This window comes from Malaya genurostris, chromosome 2, assembly GCF_030247185.1.
Source record: "Malaya genurostris strain Urasoe2022 chromosome 2, Malgen_1.1, whole genome shotgun sequence".
Taxonomy (NCBI): domain Eukaryota; kingdom Metazoa; phylum Arthropoda; class Insecta; order Diptera; family Culicidae; genus Malaya; species Malaya genurostris.
Genome location: NC_080571.1, coordinates 239501339 through 239517996, shown reverse-complemented (window position 1 = coordinate 239517996; position 16658 = coordinate 239501339). Strand labels below are relative to the sequence as shown.

General features: G+C 36.5%; 1 protein-coding gene across 8 annotated transcripts in view; it reads left to right on the top strand.

Annotated features, from left to right (window-relative positions):
* The window catches only part of LOC131428300 (probable nuclear hormone receptor HR3), a 554301-nt gene that overhangs the window by 469420 nt on the left and 68223 nt on the right, over window positions 1-16658 (top strand). For 3 of the 8 annotated variants that reach the window (XM_058592135.1, XM_058592138.1, XM_058592137.1), the window contains one exon: window positions 4448-5901. The exons of the other annotated variants lie outside the window; for them this stretch is intronic. In XM_058592135.1, coding sequence (XP_058448118.1) covers window positions 4971-5901 — 931 coding nt within the window. In that variant the 5' untranslated portion in view covers window positions 4448-4970. The remainder of the gene's footprint in view (window positions 1-4447; window positions 5902-16658) is intronic. 8 annotated transcript variants of the gene reach the window in all.

Below are 16658 nucleotides of genomic sequence, written 5' to 3'. Positions count from 1 at the left end.
AAAGCAGTAGCTCGATTGTTGTTAGGTAGAGATATACCATTCCTCGCAGATTTTACCATAGTGAGCAGTATTCTGTCAATATTGACATGTTGTCAATATAGTTGATTGTAGTAGGCGACCAACGTCTTACATGGGTGTCCTGACCGAAAGTCACATAAGAAGTGGTAACCCTCTTCAAGCGCAAGTTCCGGAGTTTCTTTTCAATAGAAAGAATCTCTCCGTAGTGTGGCAATGCTCTTCGAATAAAATCATCGCACTTATGTGGCACCATCCATCATAAACACTCTTATGTTGTACTTTGAGTATTCATGCTCTACATTATTGTTGTTATTGAGCAAATTCAATTGCTTTCAACTCCTTATAAAACTGAGAGTACACAACATTTTCAGTTTTATTCAGTTGAAGAAAATGCACTTGCTTTATATCGACGCGATTTTGTTTATTAGGAATCGATCCAAGCTCTTTTAGTGTCTTGTCACTCGCTCGTTTGGTTCGCTCTTTTTAATATCATTAAATTGTTCACAACACCATAATGTTCCTTGTTTCTGTCGACTCGCCAGTAAACAAGAAAATGTGCCAACCGTCTTGGCTAGAAAGTAAAAGCGAACTGATTCAAAGAATTTATGTTTAATTTTTTTAAATATTTAAAACAAAAGTCTTGGTATTACATTCCTTCCTTTTGGGGAATTTGGCTTTTCTATTTCAATAGATTTCGCAGCCGATTCTTAGTGTGCAGGATCATTGCATGACTAGTACTACCATCCTACTGACACTGACAATCCTTGCCGGTTCGGGGCTCGAACATACGACAACTAGCTTGTAAGACCAGACTTTCATCGTCCATTTCACAGTGCGCTGTACGAAATCGGTCTTCGCGTAGCTCAAACGTTTTTTCATATGGCTTATGTTAAGTAGAGGTTCAGTTCGCTTTCACATCTCATCCAAGTCAGTCGATATAACAAAACCGCTTACGTTCGGGACGGAAGAATCCAAGTACAGTATTGTGTAGTGAACAATGGAACGACCTCTACATGAGTGAACCAAACGAACAAAAGCTACCGCCGACACGAAAGAATACAATTGTTGTTGACTTCAGGCAACGCAAAATTCGACCTTCGATACGAGAACTTGAAGGTTTGCTTAAGGAGCAAATGCATCTTGACATTAAACATTTACTTCAATTTAATAAGACGAATAATGTTGTTTATATCCAGTTTTATAGAGAGTTGGATGCAATTCAATTCACAAAAGACAATAACAATTTGCACTATGTGGAGCACGAGAACATTAAGTACAACATTCCAGTATATATGGAAGATAGTGCTATAGAAGTGCGTGTGCATGATCTTCCCTCAAGCGTCACCGATTCTTATATTCGCAAAACTATGTCCCAATACGGAGAGATTCTCTCTATCGAAAAAGAAAAGTGGAAGAGCTTTTTCCCCGGTATTCTTAATGGCGTACGTTTGTTACGCATACACTTGAAGAGGCCTATACCTTTTTATGTGATTTTCGGTCAAGATACAAGAATTCCGTGCAAATCACTTGTTACCTATGACAATCAGACATGTCAATATTGCAAAAAGCTGTTCACTATGGTAAGCCATGTGATAAACTGGACAAGGAGACAACTACACCAAAAGACAACGGTGCTTCCTTCACACCAACCCCAAGCAACCCCAGTACATCTGTGACAGCCACCAACAACAATGAAGCATCCCCTTCAACGAAACCATCGTATCCCCTATAGAACAAAGTACACCAGATGCAGTTAACAACTTACCCTCCAACCAAACAGCAACTGCAACCAATGTACAACAAGGCGCATCTACAGCAACTCTCAACGAGCCCAAGACTTCGATCAATAAGGACAATGTAAAGAAAATGGAAATCACACACAACACCGACGATGAAGCAATGGATGATGAGATAAGCCGCGGAGGAAGTGACCACCGATCCTCGTTAAATGGAAATGGAAACTCATCTCCCCCTAGAAAAAGGGTGACAACGAGATCCAATAGCAATAAAAAAAATTAAGTAACAAAAATGTAAGCCAATCGGCCACGTAAAGCTTTTACGCAAAAAGGCCAGAATAAAAATTTTATTACAAAAAAAAAGTAGAGGTTCATAGTGCAGGCAGAGTGAGCACGGAACACGGGACTTAGCTAAGCAATTCAACGCCATGTACAGTTAGCGTATCGCATTCATTCTGATAGGTTTGCGTTGATCCAATGTAATTATGAAGTACGCGCGGCGCTTGTACTCTGATAGCACACTTACAGCTTGTAGAATGGTTGTTGTTTTTATGTTATAGAAACAAATCACTTTGTTGTAATTTATTAAAAAATGGCTTTTTGGTCAAGTGTTACTTAACTAAACGTTCATTTGGCATTGAAAGCCAGTCCCTTCATCTCCAAGACAAACTAAAAAATATTGGCAATCGTTTTTCATTGAAGATGAAGGGATTTTCCTTCGAAACGTCGGCCTTTAATTCAAAATAAATATTGACCAAAAAGCCATCTTTCAATAAGCTTGTAGAACGGTATTGCGTCTTGGCTCCTTGTTTACTTCGCCTATGCAAAAAAGCGCTCGTACCTGTAGGCTCGACAAGAATCAATTTTAATCTTAATTTCGGTATGGCCTCATGCCTCAAACAACATTTACAACCATACACACTCCATGTTCTTGACATTTTGATGCTAACGCTAATAAACATATATTCTCTCGCGGGGTTTGAACTGTCTATCATCCGCGCACAGTTGAACATACTCGGTTTCTTTTGTTCAAATACGTTGTATCTTCGTGTGTTCCACGTGCCAGATAGTTTAATAGGTAAAACGATTTCTTCGAATCGGAAAAGTCATGGATTTGAAATTTTTTCGTATCTGCGATCACTTTTTCGCAAATTTTCAGTCCTGTTGTTTCATTCGTCAGTCTTTTTCCCATCCGTTTTTCTCGTTAGATATTTATACAAAATCATGAACTTCTCATTCGCTATATAATCGAGGTATGTGAAGTCTGATAACCTTTCATCCATTTCTGGAATGTCTCCATTCACCTCAACTGTTTCGCAAATAGGTGATGAATTACATTGATATATCAAATAATTTATTTAACAGAATTGTTGAATAAGTTTCAAAAAAATTTGAAATATGCAATATATAATTCATTTGGGAGTTTGGATCCTCTAGGGTTCTAGTTTGTGCTAAGCTGCACATGACAAATTTTATTTATTTACGTTTCGCCTTCGGCCCTTCAGTGCATTAACAGTTTACCTTTAAACCCTTAACCTTTGTGTAAGCAGTTCAACATATACTGATGGCCCGGAAGTGATACGTTAGAAGTAATAAACAATGTTCAAAACAAATCAACCGCTTAGGAATTATTCTTATCAATATTCCATTCAACTAGTAATGTATAGAAAATGAAAGTTTTGTTTTCTGCAATTTAAAACAATTAAACTAATTAGAAACAATAGAAAATAGTCATCTGTTACCAATATCAAACAAGTTCTTTTCATTTATTGTTTTGTTTGTCTTAGACTCGTCGGCGCATAACAGTTTATGTTTAACTGCTAACGCCACCGAACCGTTCAACGGTGAACCGCTAATGCACTGACGAGCCGAAGGCGTTGTTCAAAGCCGGCACCCATGTGGTACAAAAACTTCTATAAAACAACTATTTTTTGGCGGCCAGCAAGCCATCACTAGGTTTCGCTTTTCCGCCACTTCAGTAAATACATGGCGCTTTGAAACAAAAAGTGTTTAACAAAAAGTTTTTTCGAGTTATTAAATTTAAAATTTAGCATCGAAATTCTGAATAAACTAGAAAAAGTGTGTAGCTTCCGATTCTTTATTTTATTATTCTTTTTCTTGGTTGGAATCTTTGGATAAATTCAACCATAACCAGCTGCCGGAAAATGTGACGAATAATTCCACTTGAATCACCAACATCATTGAATTCAAGAGATTTTATCAAAAGGCATTTTGCATTCTTAAGTCTTGTATCTGATACCAGTATGATTTGAATCTTTCCAACAGCATAAAACTTCTCACCGAGCAAGCTATAAATGCCAAATCCCCTCCTACCCCCTTCGGACGCTTGCAGTATCAGTGGTTTGTTGTGAACAGGTGAAAGGTGCTTGGCAGAACAAACCAATGATACTGTTATCAGCTTAATTTTTTTTTCGCACTCCGAAACCGTCATCATAGCAAAAAATGACGCTGTATTATCACCTGCACTGTGGTTATTAGGAAAAGAGACCGCGCGAGAGAGAGGGAGAGAATGAGAGAAAAAATAAAATGCCCTGCTATCGCTCACATACAGCCGAAAAAAAAATTGTCCCTATTTCAATATTATTCCTTCGCCGGGGACCGCTTCAGTGGCTGTTCGTGTTCATAAGTGAAACTGTGTGGATGTGACTGGATCTTTGTTTTTGTTATTACAGCTCCTTGCTGATTCAAGAATAGTTGGCGATTCTCGAGTGAACAGACTTTACACGTAATAAAGATAATCGGAACTGCAACATTAACTGTGGTGCGATAAGTGAGAAAAAGCGAAGAAAATACTTAGTGTCACCTTTCATCGGTACAGATAAGAAGCAAAATCAACACCATTGTCGTAAGTGCATCACACCTTTACTGGCCCCGAGCAACAAGTGAACCACCTGCAAGTGAAGAAACTAGAAAAGTGCAATCGAACCTTTCCACCCTTTTTCCTTGCTCGAGAGTTGCACGTTTTTCCAGCAGCATTCACTCACCGGACAGCATAACAGGATTAGCTAAGATGACTGCTAAATGTATTGAGGATTTGTATCCTACCTAATCCTACCTAACCGGTGGTACTTTTGCCGTCATTCGGCAGTTCGCAGGAAACCGAGCAAGCGGTTTCCTTCTTTCAATTGATTGCTAGCAATAAGAATTAAACTCATTGTGTGTTTGTGGGAGTAATTGCGCGAACGCGTTCGAAGCATGGATAGCGAGTTCACTGAATTCTTCAACCAAACATGGAATAGTAAATTTCAAGGTAACCGAGCTGGACTCACGAACGATGGCAATGGGATTAGCGGTAGTGCCGGCGGTGGCCTCGGACTATTTGGGGCTGCTTCCACAGCAGCGATGGCTGCTGCTCCGAAGCTTTCTTCGAGACTAACTCAATCGCTGCAACAGCAACAACAACAACAGCAACTATCGGGTTGCAATTCTTCCAACAGTAGTTCCATTCGAAATGATAACATGCTCTCGGATACCCGCCTTTTTCTAAACGAGATCGCCAATAGCCATAAAAGTCAGCAGCAGCAACAACAACAACAGCTCCAACAGCAACATAATCAAAACAGTAGAAACCTATTTACAACAGGCATTGCATCTGCCGCAACGACTGAATTACGTGATACAAACTTAGGGCCTTTAAGAAATACCAGTAGCAGTAGTAATACCAACACTAGTAGTAACAGCAACAATACCAGTAGTAATAGTGTCCATAATAGTCATAGCTTTACTCGTGATACCAGAGAGTTTCCCAAGCTCAGCCATAGACTGATGCAGCCGTTGAACGATGCGTCCGGGTCCGGTGCTGGCGGGTCATCTGTCAGCACCGGCAGCAACAATCGGCACACGGGAATGCTGAACCAGCAGGATTTCAATGCGTTCTGTTCCTCGCTGACAGCGGCTGCGGTGGCTGCTTCGGCCGCATCGACCAGCGATCTGGCCGACAGTACAACGCCGCCCCCGTCGGTGGCCGGTTCCGGTGGTTCGTCATCGTCACTCAACACTAGCAATCTGCTGGCAGCGGCTGCTGCGGCGGCGGCGGCGGCTAGTGCCGAACTGGAAGCGGGAGCTAGCGATCTGCTCGGACTTGGTGGGCATCCGCACGAGAAGAAACCGCCCAACTCCATTCGAGGTAAGTGTGAGCATAATGGTTTGTCGTTTTGAGATGTTGCACAAGAAACCACATTAACCCTTAAATGCGAAGGGTCGGTTTTTCTTTAATTTCTTGTATCGATACAACTTTGCATGAAACGCTCATATACGAAGCATGAGGCGTCCCCAGTAAATTGTTCTAAAACAACACTACGCATTTAAAGAATTAGTTCGAAGCAACTACAATTTCTTAACCGAAAATTCATGTTCATTCTACGATTTTTTAACATTAAACACTGACACCCTGTTTCCAAAAACAGTTGTAAGATGTTATCCGTACAACGTTGTTTTGAGTTGATTCATACAACGCAAAATTCATGTAAATTTACGTCTTAATAGATGCACATAAAAGGAGTTTCACAATTCACTTCCGAATTTACATCCGAAAGTATGTAGATAATAATCATTCACAACTTATACAACTGAATTTAACAGCAAAATAGATACAAAACTTTAATTAACATGTTAATGGATATAATATCATGTTATCTTTCAAGAAAGCTCGGGTTTACGTCATGTGTAATTTTCAATTTAGTTTTCCCGACTTTTTTTGGAAACAATGATTAAAACTCATCACGCTTGCTTGACTTTCTCGTACCCGCAACGACGCACAGTGGTTCGAATCAATAAAAACGTGGATATAAATCAATAGCTGCCAAACCGTTCTTTCAATGCATATAGTTGCTTTTAAGAAATTATTTACAAATATATATCGCGTAATTTGATTCTATCCCTAATTATTCATGGCCTACTTTGACAAAAAATATAACCATAACTATTTTTTCTGAAGAGATAGAAATACTTCTACAAAGTTTTAGAACTATTGAAAATAATTTACTTTGTCAAATATAAAAAAAAGTCTAGGTCGCACCGTTTCGGATATACAAAGCGTCTTTATGGGAACCCCCTTAAAATCAGTTTTTAATTCATAACTTGTTTCGAGTTATTTTTTTATGCATACTTTGTTTAGAATAATTGAAGATAATAAAAAATCCCATATTTTTGTTGAAGGTAGTGCATAGGTTTGTTGTTTCCTGGCAAAGTTATACAACATTTTACCTTTTTTTAACCTATGATAAAACCTCACACCAAAGCGAAATATGCAACTTTATACAGCTGATTTTTACAAAATTTATAGGAAAAGATATGCCCAAAAATATAAAAAAAAATATGACAACCCCCTTAAAACTAGTTTTCTAATCATAACTTGTTTCAAGTTATTTTTTATACATACTTTGTTTGGAATAATTGTAGAAAATATAAAATATATGAATTTTGTAGAAGGTAATGCATAGGTTTATTCTTTTTTGGAAAAGTTATACATCATTTTACCTATTTTTACCAAGGAAATCTTGTATAGAACCGAAATATGCAACTTAATGCAACAAACTTTTACAATACTTATAGGAAAATATTTTGTCCTAATCCAATTTATTTTCCATTGAGAATATCCTGAGTACTATCCGTCTAACTCATTTTCACTATGGCCATGCTGAAACCATGAATGGTTAAGAAACGGAAAACGTCACGCGTCTGCTATTCTTGTAACTCACTTTTTCAGTGTGCGTAGGGATGGGTAATTCGCTCCTGAGCTATTTACACAGATCACAGATTTTTGAAATTGATCACAGTTTAGCACCAAAAATTACAGAGCGGTAGGAAATAGTGAGACCTTTTTTTTGCTTACTAAAATTATTCCAATCAACTCTTATGAAAACGGGGAAACGTGCACAGATTTTGCACAGACAGGTTTTTGGCTTGATCACAGATTTTTGAAAAAATTACCTGGCATCCCTGCTGGTAAGGTGGAAACAAGCTACGAGCTGAACGGATCTTCGGCGAGTTATAAATGAGAAGAAATGTGTACATGAGCTTTTGTTCGTTCTTCCAAGTGGGCATTTATCCTTCTTTAACAGATTGAATGAACCATCTGACTTCCGGATCCGAAAATATAGGGTAAAGTGTGTTTAAAATTTTATACCATCACTGAAAAGGGCGAAAACCCGTAAAAAGTTTTCTAAATCGACCTCGAGTCTTCTCCAATTGATAGTTTTTATCAATAGACAGTCAAACAAACCGATTTCGGTTATTCTTTTAAGAATCGAAGAAAATTAGAATTATTTTTAAGAATACCACAGTATTATATATGATAGTATGATTGATATGAGAAAGGCATCATTGCACCACTAGATGGATTAAAACAGGTTTTTTAATATGTGTTAAATTTTTGATAATTTTTGGATTTTTAATAATTAAAACTAATTTTGAAAAGGCCTAAAAATAACATCGAGTTCCACTTAGATTTTTTCTAGTATTGGTAATTGTCAAAAAGTAAGCAAAATAAAAATCACAACAATTTTCTTAAGTTGGGCGTGCAAGCATGAGCTTGTTTATGCGCACGGTTTGTAGTAGATACTTAGGTAATAGAGGTAAATCGTAGATGAATTTTAAAAAAAACTGTTTTAAAAATAAAGTGAATATTTCTCAAAAAATAACTTTTTTACATTAATTATATCTTTAGCAAAAATACTTCAAATTTTTTTTTCTTCAAAATGAGATAGAAAAAAAATTTTTTGTGAAAAAAATTTTTTTTACTCGAAACCTTACAAAAATTAAGGTGCCACTTTCAGAAGAAGCGTAATATAATCTTGTAAATTTCCTTCGAAGATACCGCCGCAACTTGAACCGAGAATCATTGGATCGCAAAGTAAGTCTGTTAACCCGATCAGGTGGTAATAACAGAATTATAACAACTGGAGTAATTTATTTCAGAAATATTTTGTAACAAACTTTGAAATATTTCTGGCTGGTAAGCTGTTAAAATAACAAAAATCATAAATCGATTTTTTTATTAAATGAATAATTTATTAAGTGATCTGGTTTCTTCTTTTAGTTCTTTGAAATTCTGATTATTATATTTCGATATGAAGCTCTTGCAAATGAAACCAAAACATCATAACTGATTTAGTTACTATATTGTTATCATAAGTTTTAACTTTCAACTGTTTTCATTTGTGAAATATCTTAAAATAATACAAATTAATATACATATCAACTGTTGATATACTTTTGTTATAATTTTGTTATGTGCATCTGATCGGGAATCGACTGAGGCACAGAAGCACACATCTGCTTGGCTGGTATAAGGTGCATTTGAATTAATACAATCGCACCTGCTAGCAGAATGCAAGTTACAGTTGAAATCAGTAAAATTCATGCTAATCTAACATTAAGTCGTTATAAATAAAATTTTCCGTCATTTGACGAATTAGGTATTTCCGAATTACATCGTTTGAGAGATTAAGTCACCAAAATTTTTTGGTGTATAATTCTGGATTTTGGAACTAAGTTTCCTGACTATATTTTGGAACTGAATCTAGCGTTTTAATTTAAGTTCGAATCCCGAATTCTGATTCAGGAATTCAATTTCAGGACAATTCTCAAGATTAGAATTGTTCATCTGTATTCTGGAACACAAATATTAGATCTAAGCTCTTCTGAACCAGAGTTTAATTTCTGGATTCAGTTTTCAGTGCCCATGAAAGAGTGGAGCAATTGAACGACGGCTTTGATGTTGTGAGCGACCTGCGCAGTTGACCGCCGTTCTTGTATGCGCAGTTGACTGAGCTGAACGCTTTGTATAGTACACCATAAGTACCTCATTTCGGTTGGTTAAGTTCCATAACTCAGCTCCAGAATCCAGGTTTAGAAATCAATTCCAGACTCAGAATTTAGTTCCAGAATCCAGGTTCAGTATTAAATCCCAGGTTTTGAACTCCGTTCAAGCATCAAGGTCAATAATTCCAATATTCAATTCCACGCTCAGAATTAAATTTGAATTCTGAAGTCTATAATCTAGAATTCTGAGGTCTAGGTTCTAGAATCCAAGTGCATAATGCCATTATTCAGTTTCAAGTCCAGAATTTTGTTCTAGAACTCAGATTCAGAGTTTTGAATTTATTTCTAGGTTCTAGTTCCAGAACCTAAGTAAAGAATTTATTTCCAGGATCAGAAATTAGTTCCAGAATTCAGGTTCAGAGTTCAGTTTCTGGTTCAGAACTAAGTTACAAACTCCAAGTTCAGAATTGAATCCCAGGTCCTGAACTCAGTTCTAGAATCCCGGTCCAGAATTCAGTTCCAGAATGCAGGTTCAAAACATCGAAACCCTGGTAACCAGTAAGCACTAATAATCGCAGTAAAATAGCCCATTGTGAGCACCAAAAATTTTTATAGCCTTATGTCTGCAATCTGAAAGCTCATCTGTTTTAAATCAATCAGAATTCAGCTTTCAGAATTTTCACCTGTCATTAATAAGCATTATTTATGAATAGCCGCATATTTTGCAAGTCGGTCTTAATTCAGCCTCAAGAGCGATTGAACTGTCAATTAGCAATTATTTCCTGTCATAATGCGGCATTAGTATGTGCTTATTGGTTATCTGGGAAGGATTTTTGATAATCGTTTTTTTTTTCAAAAGCTATAAAATTATTCCAAAGAACTAAAAGCGATTTTTTCTTCTGTTTTAAATTGCGAACTATTCTATTCTTCATCCTGCTGATCCTTCAATTTCGAGGAAAATGCTAAACAAAGCCTTGGTATTACGTTGCCTTTGTGGAATTTGACCTTCTGTTTCAACAGACTTCGCAGCCGATTTATAACGTATTAAACCATTGCATGGCTGATGCTACGATCCTACTGACGCTAAGAAAAATGCATACAATATTAATTAAGGCGGTGCTCTTTTGGAGGATTTTTTTGAGAAACCTTTGAAACTGAATAATAATTCTTCGTTTATTTTTAAAACTTTTAAACAATCTTAAAATTATTTTCTTGAAATCATTCAATGAAATATTTTCAGAATAACATCTATCAAACAAAACTTGATGTTGAAAACGGTACTCCGCTGAACTGCTGCCATACCATAGAAAACCCATACGTCATTTCATTCGCGCCACCACTCAGTGCCAAACAAAAATAATAGAAAATAAAAAACAATATTTCTGATAGCTTTGGGAACAACAACATTTTCCCGCTTTTTTACAGTCTCTATGAGTGCTTAAAAAACTTTGCGAAGCATTCTCTATTCTTTGAGTGCCACTTGCAGTTTTATATGCGCTAAAGATTTGATGTAAATTTGAACCCGAAAAGTCAAACATTTGTTTAGATATTATATGATCAGCAGCAGTTCAACTTGAACCGCCATCTCCGCCTAACAGTTCAATTTGAACCGCTAATCGGTTCGAAACGAAATATGGACTTTTTGTACAAATCAAAAACCCCCAGATGTTCAAATTATACGGCGGACAGTAGTCGGTCGTCACACGTTTTCGCCCGAGACAGATAGGATATGACACCTTGTGAAATATCCTTAAAGGGTCACCTAAATTGTGTGAAGTATGCGTCTGCTTAGCGGTTCAAATTGACTGTTAGACGGAGATGGTGGTTAAATTTGAACTGCTTTCAGCACTGTTGAGCCGAAGGCTGTATAGGTGTGCTGGTATTATTCTGCGAACAAAGTAGTAAAGGATGCACACTTCACATAATCTACCAACTAATCCAATCGATTAGTCGGAAGCGTGAAGGAAGTATGGCAGTTTTATTGGTCATTCAGTAATGTCTCTGATATTACCCATTCGTCACCTTGCGTTTTGGGTTATCAAAAAATACCGATTCGATGCATGCCCGGTTTTTTTATGCCGTTCCAGCAACATTTCGGACATGCTGAAAAGCTATTCGACATCACTCGGCTTCAACTTATATGGCATCAAATTTCCAACCTTTCCAAAAAGTTTAAATGTTTTTTTGTGCCACCGTCATCGATACGGTAAACTATTTTGCGTTTAGCACGGATCCTTATACAGAAAACCCTTTGATGACTCGTCTTCAAAATTTTTCGACCCACCAGAGTGTTTCTTCTTCTCGCTTTTTGATTCTTTTCAACCACTTAGGACACCTAGAATCTCCAGTATATTCTATCTAACAAATCGCCATAGATACAGTGTGTGTCAAAAAAATTATCAAGTCAAAGTCGTAAATATAAATTCAAATAGCTCTAGAATAATACTAAAAAAATCACAGATACAATTTTTATTTTTATTTTTCTGAGAATTTTTTAAATCCTGAAAAAATTATTGAAATTTTTGTTCAGTGTATACTTTTTAAAGCACACTACCACCTCTTCTGAGACACGTATTTGGATGAAATTTATAATTTTTGGGATTTAATGATTTGACAAAAATTCAATAGAAAAAATATTTTCTATAAGTTAGCCTTGAGTCAAATCGGTCTCTTCATTCTTGCCAAATATGTTGGAATAATATACCGAAAACCTATGAAAAGTTTCATCTTAATTGAAGTATGCGAAATCTAATGACTTACTAATAACTGCTTCGTTTTTAAAACGGAATTAATCGTCTTAACGTCAAGTGCTAGTTTCAATAACAACATAATAGGAAATACAAATAAGATTCGTTGTTTTTCTAACTCTTGAAAATGTTTTCTATAACTTTTCGGTTTAAACTTTTTTTGGCAATACTATCCTAAAACTATACACTAATTTTGCACACGCAACAGTATTGGAGTAGTAACGAATTTGAAAAAGATGCATGCAAAAATACATTCGCTCTTTTCAATCATCAGCTTTGAAAAATTCGATCCAAATCGAAGTATGTAGAGTCCGATGACTTGTTACTCATTTGTGAAATTTCTTTTAAGCGTAGTTTTACTAAACAAGGCCTTATCTCACTCTTAGATGCAGACCGCAAGATACAGCAAGTTTTGTTTGACAAAAATTATACCTATAATATGCAAAGTCATAAAATTTGTCTCTAGACCCTCAAAAGGAAAACAAACTTAAATAGGACTTGAGAAACAAAACGAAAATTTTCGAAAAAATTACGTGGCAGAGACGTGACTCGAACTACTCAAATTCAACTACCCTGGTTGTAAAATAAGACGCAGTAATTATATACGAAAGCTATCAGGGAAATTTATGCCATGTTTTTCGTTAACTGATCGCAAAAGATCGTGTGCTGTCCGACCTCGCGGCCAATTCTATCCAACTTCGCCTTGGACTCTAGCGGCCTTCTAAGCAATTGAGATTATTTTTAGTATTTTAATATTTATCGTCTGAAAATAGTATGCCCATGATTGCATGAATAGTTAGTAAAAAATTGGTTTATACATACACCTGTTTTACAACTGGGCATTGAATAAAGAAATTTTCAAAGATCACTTAGATGTTTCTTTTCGTAAAGTATGAACTCTGCAGTCAAAGCGTCGACCAATAAAACTCGCTGGACTCGAATACAATGCACAGTGGTCCGAAACGGGAACTTAGCGTGACAAATATATTTTCACTATTAAATATTAGTTTTTTGTAGTTGGTGTCTTCACAAAAGTTGTTTGCAATCAAATGGCGCTCCTTTTGATGAAAAAAGTTACTGAGATGGTCCTTATTTAGATTGAAATCTGAAATCTAACTTTCTTAATTAAACTCAACAATGATTTTTTTGTACAATAAAGTTGTAAGAAATTTTTATTTTCGCAGCTTTGCTGAATAAATGCACCTCTCTAGCTTTTCATTTGATCGAGTTACATCAATTTTCCCGAGTAAAAGTAGGGTGGCTCCTGAAAAATCACTTTTTTTGTTCTAACTTTTTTTGTGAAACGTTCTACGGAAAAGTTGTGTTCAGAAGAGTTGTTTAACTAATCATTGCGCACAATTTTGCTCAACCAAGCTTATTCATTAGATGCCAGATCGATAAAAATGTATCCTGTGCGGTTCCTGATAGGTCATAATATAGGTAAAAATTGAAGAGATAATTGGAAGAGTGTTTTTTTTTTCAACTTATTTAAAATAGTTTTCAAAATACCTTCAAAAAACTCAAAAACAATGCATAACTCTTAAACGCCTTAACGTATCAACATACTTCCTTCGGCAAAATGTTAGTATCAAATTAGTTCTACAAGTGTTCCATTCCATTGTCCTTTCGAGAGATGAGACACACAAAAACTACAGCCCAAAATAGATTGCAGAACAATTTTATTTCATTTATTACCAAAATAACTACTTCAATTGAGTTTGAGCAACTGAGGATTAGAGATACTGTGTAATATGGTTTTTCTGAACTAGTTGGTCATGATAAATCTATGAACATAAATTTTCATGATCTCGACAACCATTCCAACAAGTTAGTAAAATGCAAATATTTTTATCCCTATCGTGCCAAGATGCAATGACACTGGCCCTTCTTTCTCATCCACTTGTGTACCGAATAGCCTGTAAAAATCGAAAAACGACGCACAATGAGTTTTGGTTCGAATAAATACTTTCTACTCATTTTAACAAACTAATGATTTTCTTAAGTTTCAGAAAGTGCTTCGACGTACAAAAAATCTATTTTCGGCTGTAGTTTTTGTGTGTCTTATTTTTCGAAAGGACAATGTATGGAACACTTGTTGAACTAATTTGATGCTATTATTTTGCTGAAAGAAGTATATTGATACGTTAAGGCGTTTAAAAGTTATGCAATGTTTTTGAGTTTTTTGAAGGTGTTTTGAAAACTAATTTGAATAAGTTAAAAAAAATAACACCCTTCCAATTTTTTCTTAAATTTTTACTTATATTATGACCTTTCAGGAACCGCATAGGATACATTTTTATCGATCTGGCATCTAATGAATATTGATATTTGAAACTCGACTAGTTTTCAATCTAAATGAGGACCACCCTAGTAATTTTTTTCATCAAAAGGAGCGCCATTTGATTGCAAACAATTTTTGTGAAGACACCAACTACAAAAAACTAATATTTAAAAGAGAAAAAATTTTTGTTGCGCTAATTTCCCGTTTCGGACCATAGTGCAATGTTACATAACATTTTCGATCGTTTTATAATATTTTCTAAGTCAAACGGTATTAATTCTCTGCACGACAGTTGAATAATGCTTTCGTCGAAATAACCCTTTCGACTACGTGAACCATTCGACGAAACAGCTTTTGGTAAAATGACCCATTCGACGAAATGACTTTCGGTTAAATGGCATTTGACGAAACGGACTTCGGTAAAATTACCCAACTCATTATTTTCACCGTAACAGCATCATCATTGACCGAACGATAGCGACTGGTATGTGAAAGTGACAGTGATCTCGGCTGTAATTTGAAATTTGTTCAAATTTTACTGCTCCTAACGGAAAAAAGGAAGGCAAAAATAATGGGTTCGAGTCTCGTCTAAGCGGTATTTTTTCGCCAATTTTCATTTCTACTATACGTTACTATACGTACTTTTCCTTCTGAAGCCGATTCCTAGTATACAAAACAATTGCCTGGCTTGAGCTAGACTCTTGCTAACTCCAAAAAATCGTCCCAGATCAAGTTTCGAAGAAACATTCGACATCGACATGTGTCTTACCTCGTGAAAAATTGACCCAGGTGGTCTAACGTTAAATGTTTTTTTAACGCAACTTTGTTTCGTGACTTCCCAGAGCTTATTGGTATGTGATAATTCAAGCCAATGCAATACAGAAAAGTGTTAGAATTTGAAAATAAAAATCGCATTTCCACCAACCAAAAACGTGACAGGGCTCAAATCACACATTGATACCATCCAATCGAACGCTGTAGACTGATGACACAGTCAAAGTAAATCGTGTTGCCTAGGTCATGTAACTCCACTTTTGCTTTGCAATGAACAGAGCTCAAGTGGATTGTTGGTGCCGGCTTTAGCTGACAATGTCGCGATACTCGATATTTCGATAGCAAAAAAAGTGCATGCACAAAACAGGTTAGGTTACAATTTTGAACCTGATGAAAGGTAATTCAACTTGATTTCAGCCGCTCGAAATGGTGTCATCAAAGTGAAAACATGCTGATCGTCCGATTTGCTGATCCCTGACCTGAGACAAAGCTGTCAAAACGATACTGCAAAGAATTTTTTTTTCGGGCGCAATTCACTGCCTGCCACGCCTGCTACTACTGCTAGTCGAGGTGGAACAAATTCCTTCGATAAAGAATCTCATTCTGATTCACCTTCTAATCGCATCATTTGTCACATCAGTGAACAATCAGCATTACGAACGCATAATCTCTACAAACAGCTGCTGGACAAATGAAGACATAAAAGCTACGCAGATTTTCGAGTAAAGTTAGCCCCTAGCTGGGCGGACTCTTCATATGAGGTAGTGGTCGTTCTACTAATAGTACTACTACTACTACCACTACCTTGATTCAGCTACATAGTTTCAGTTTCAATCACGTTACTGTCTGCCAATGTATTCAACGACGTGCTAGCGCACAGTCGGCAGCGACGAAACTACACTTTGATGCATCGCTAGTTCAGTTCAGTCAGCCCCTTCATGCCTTACCGTTTCGGTATCGGGGTGATGCACAAACTGCATTATGCAGGCACGCCATCAGTCGCTTTGAATGACATCAGGCCCGCACAGGAAGACTCCCACTGGAAAGGAAGAGCTCAGTGGTGAATTCCCAGGGAGGGCTACGAACTAAGCCGATTATCAGTGTCCAAGCTTTTAATCTACATCTGTTCTATTTGTTCGTATGTTAGGATAATTGCACTGAAAATGTCTGATTTTCAGCTCGTAACACTAAGGCCATGTCCGGGTAGGTTCATCGACTTTATGGTGGAGTGTTATTTTCTGCAATAAACATATTATTTGCATACATAGTACAATAAATTTAAAAGCACGAACATCACCCAATCAGCAGAACGGCAAA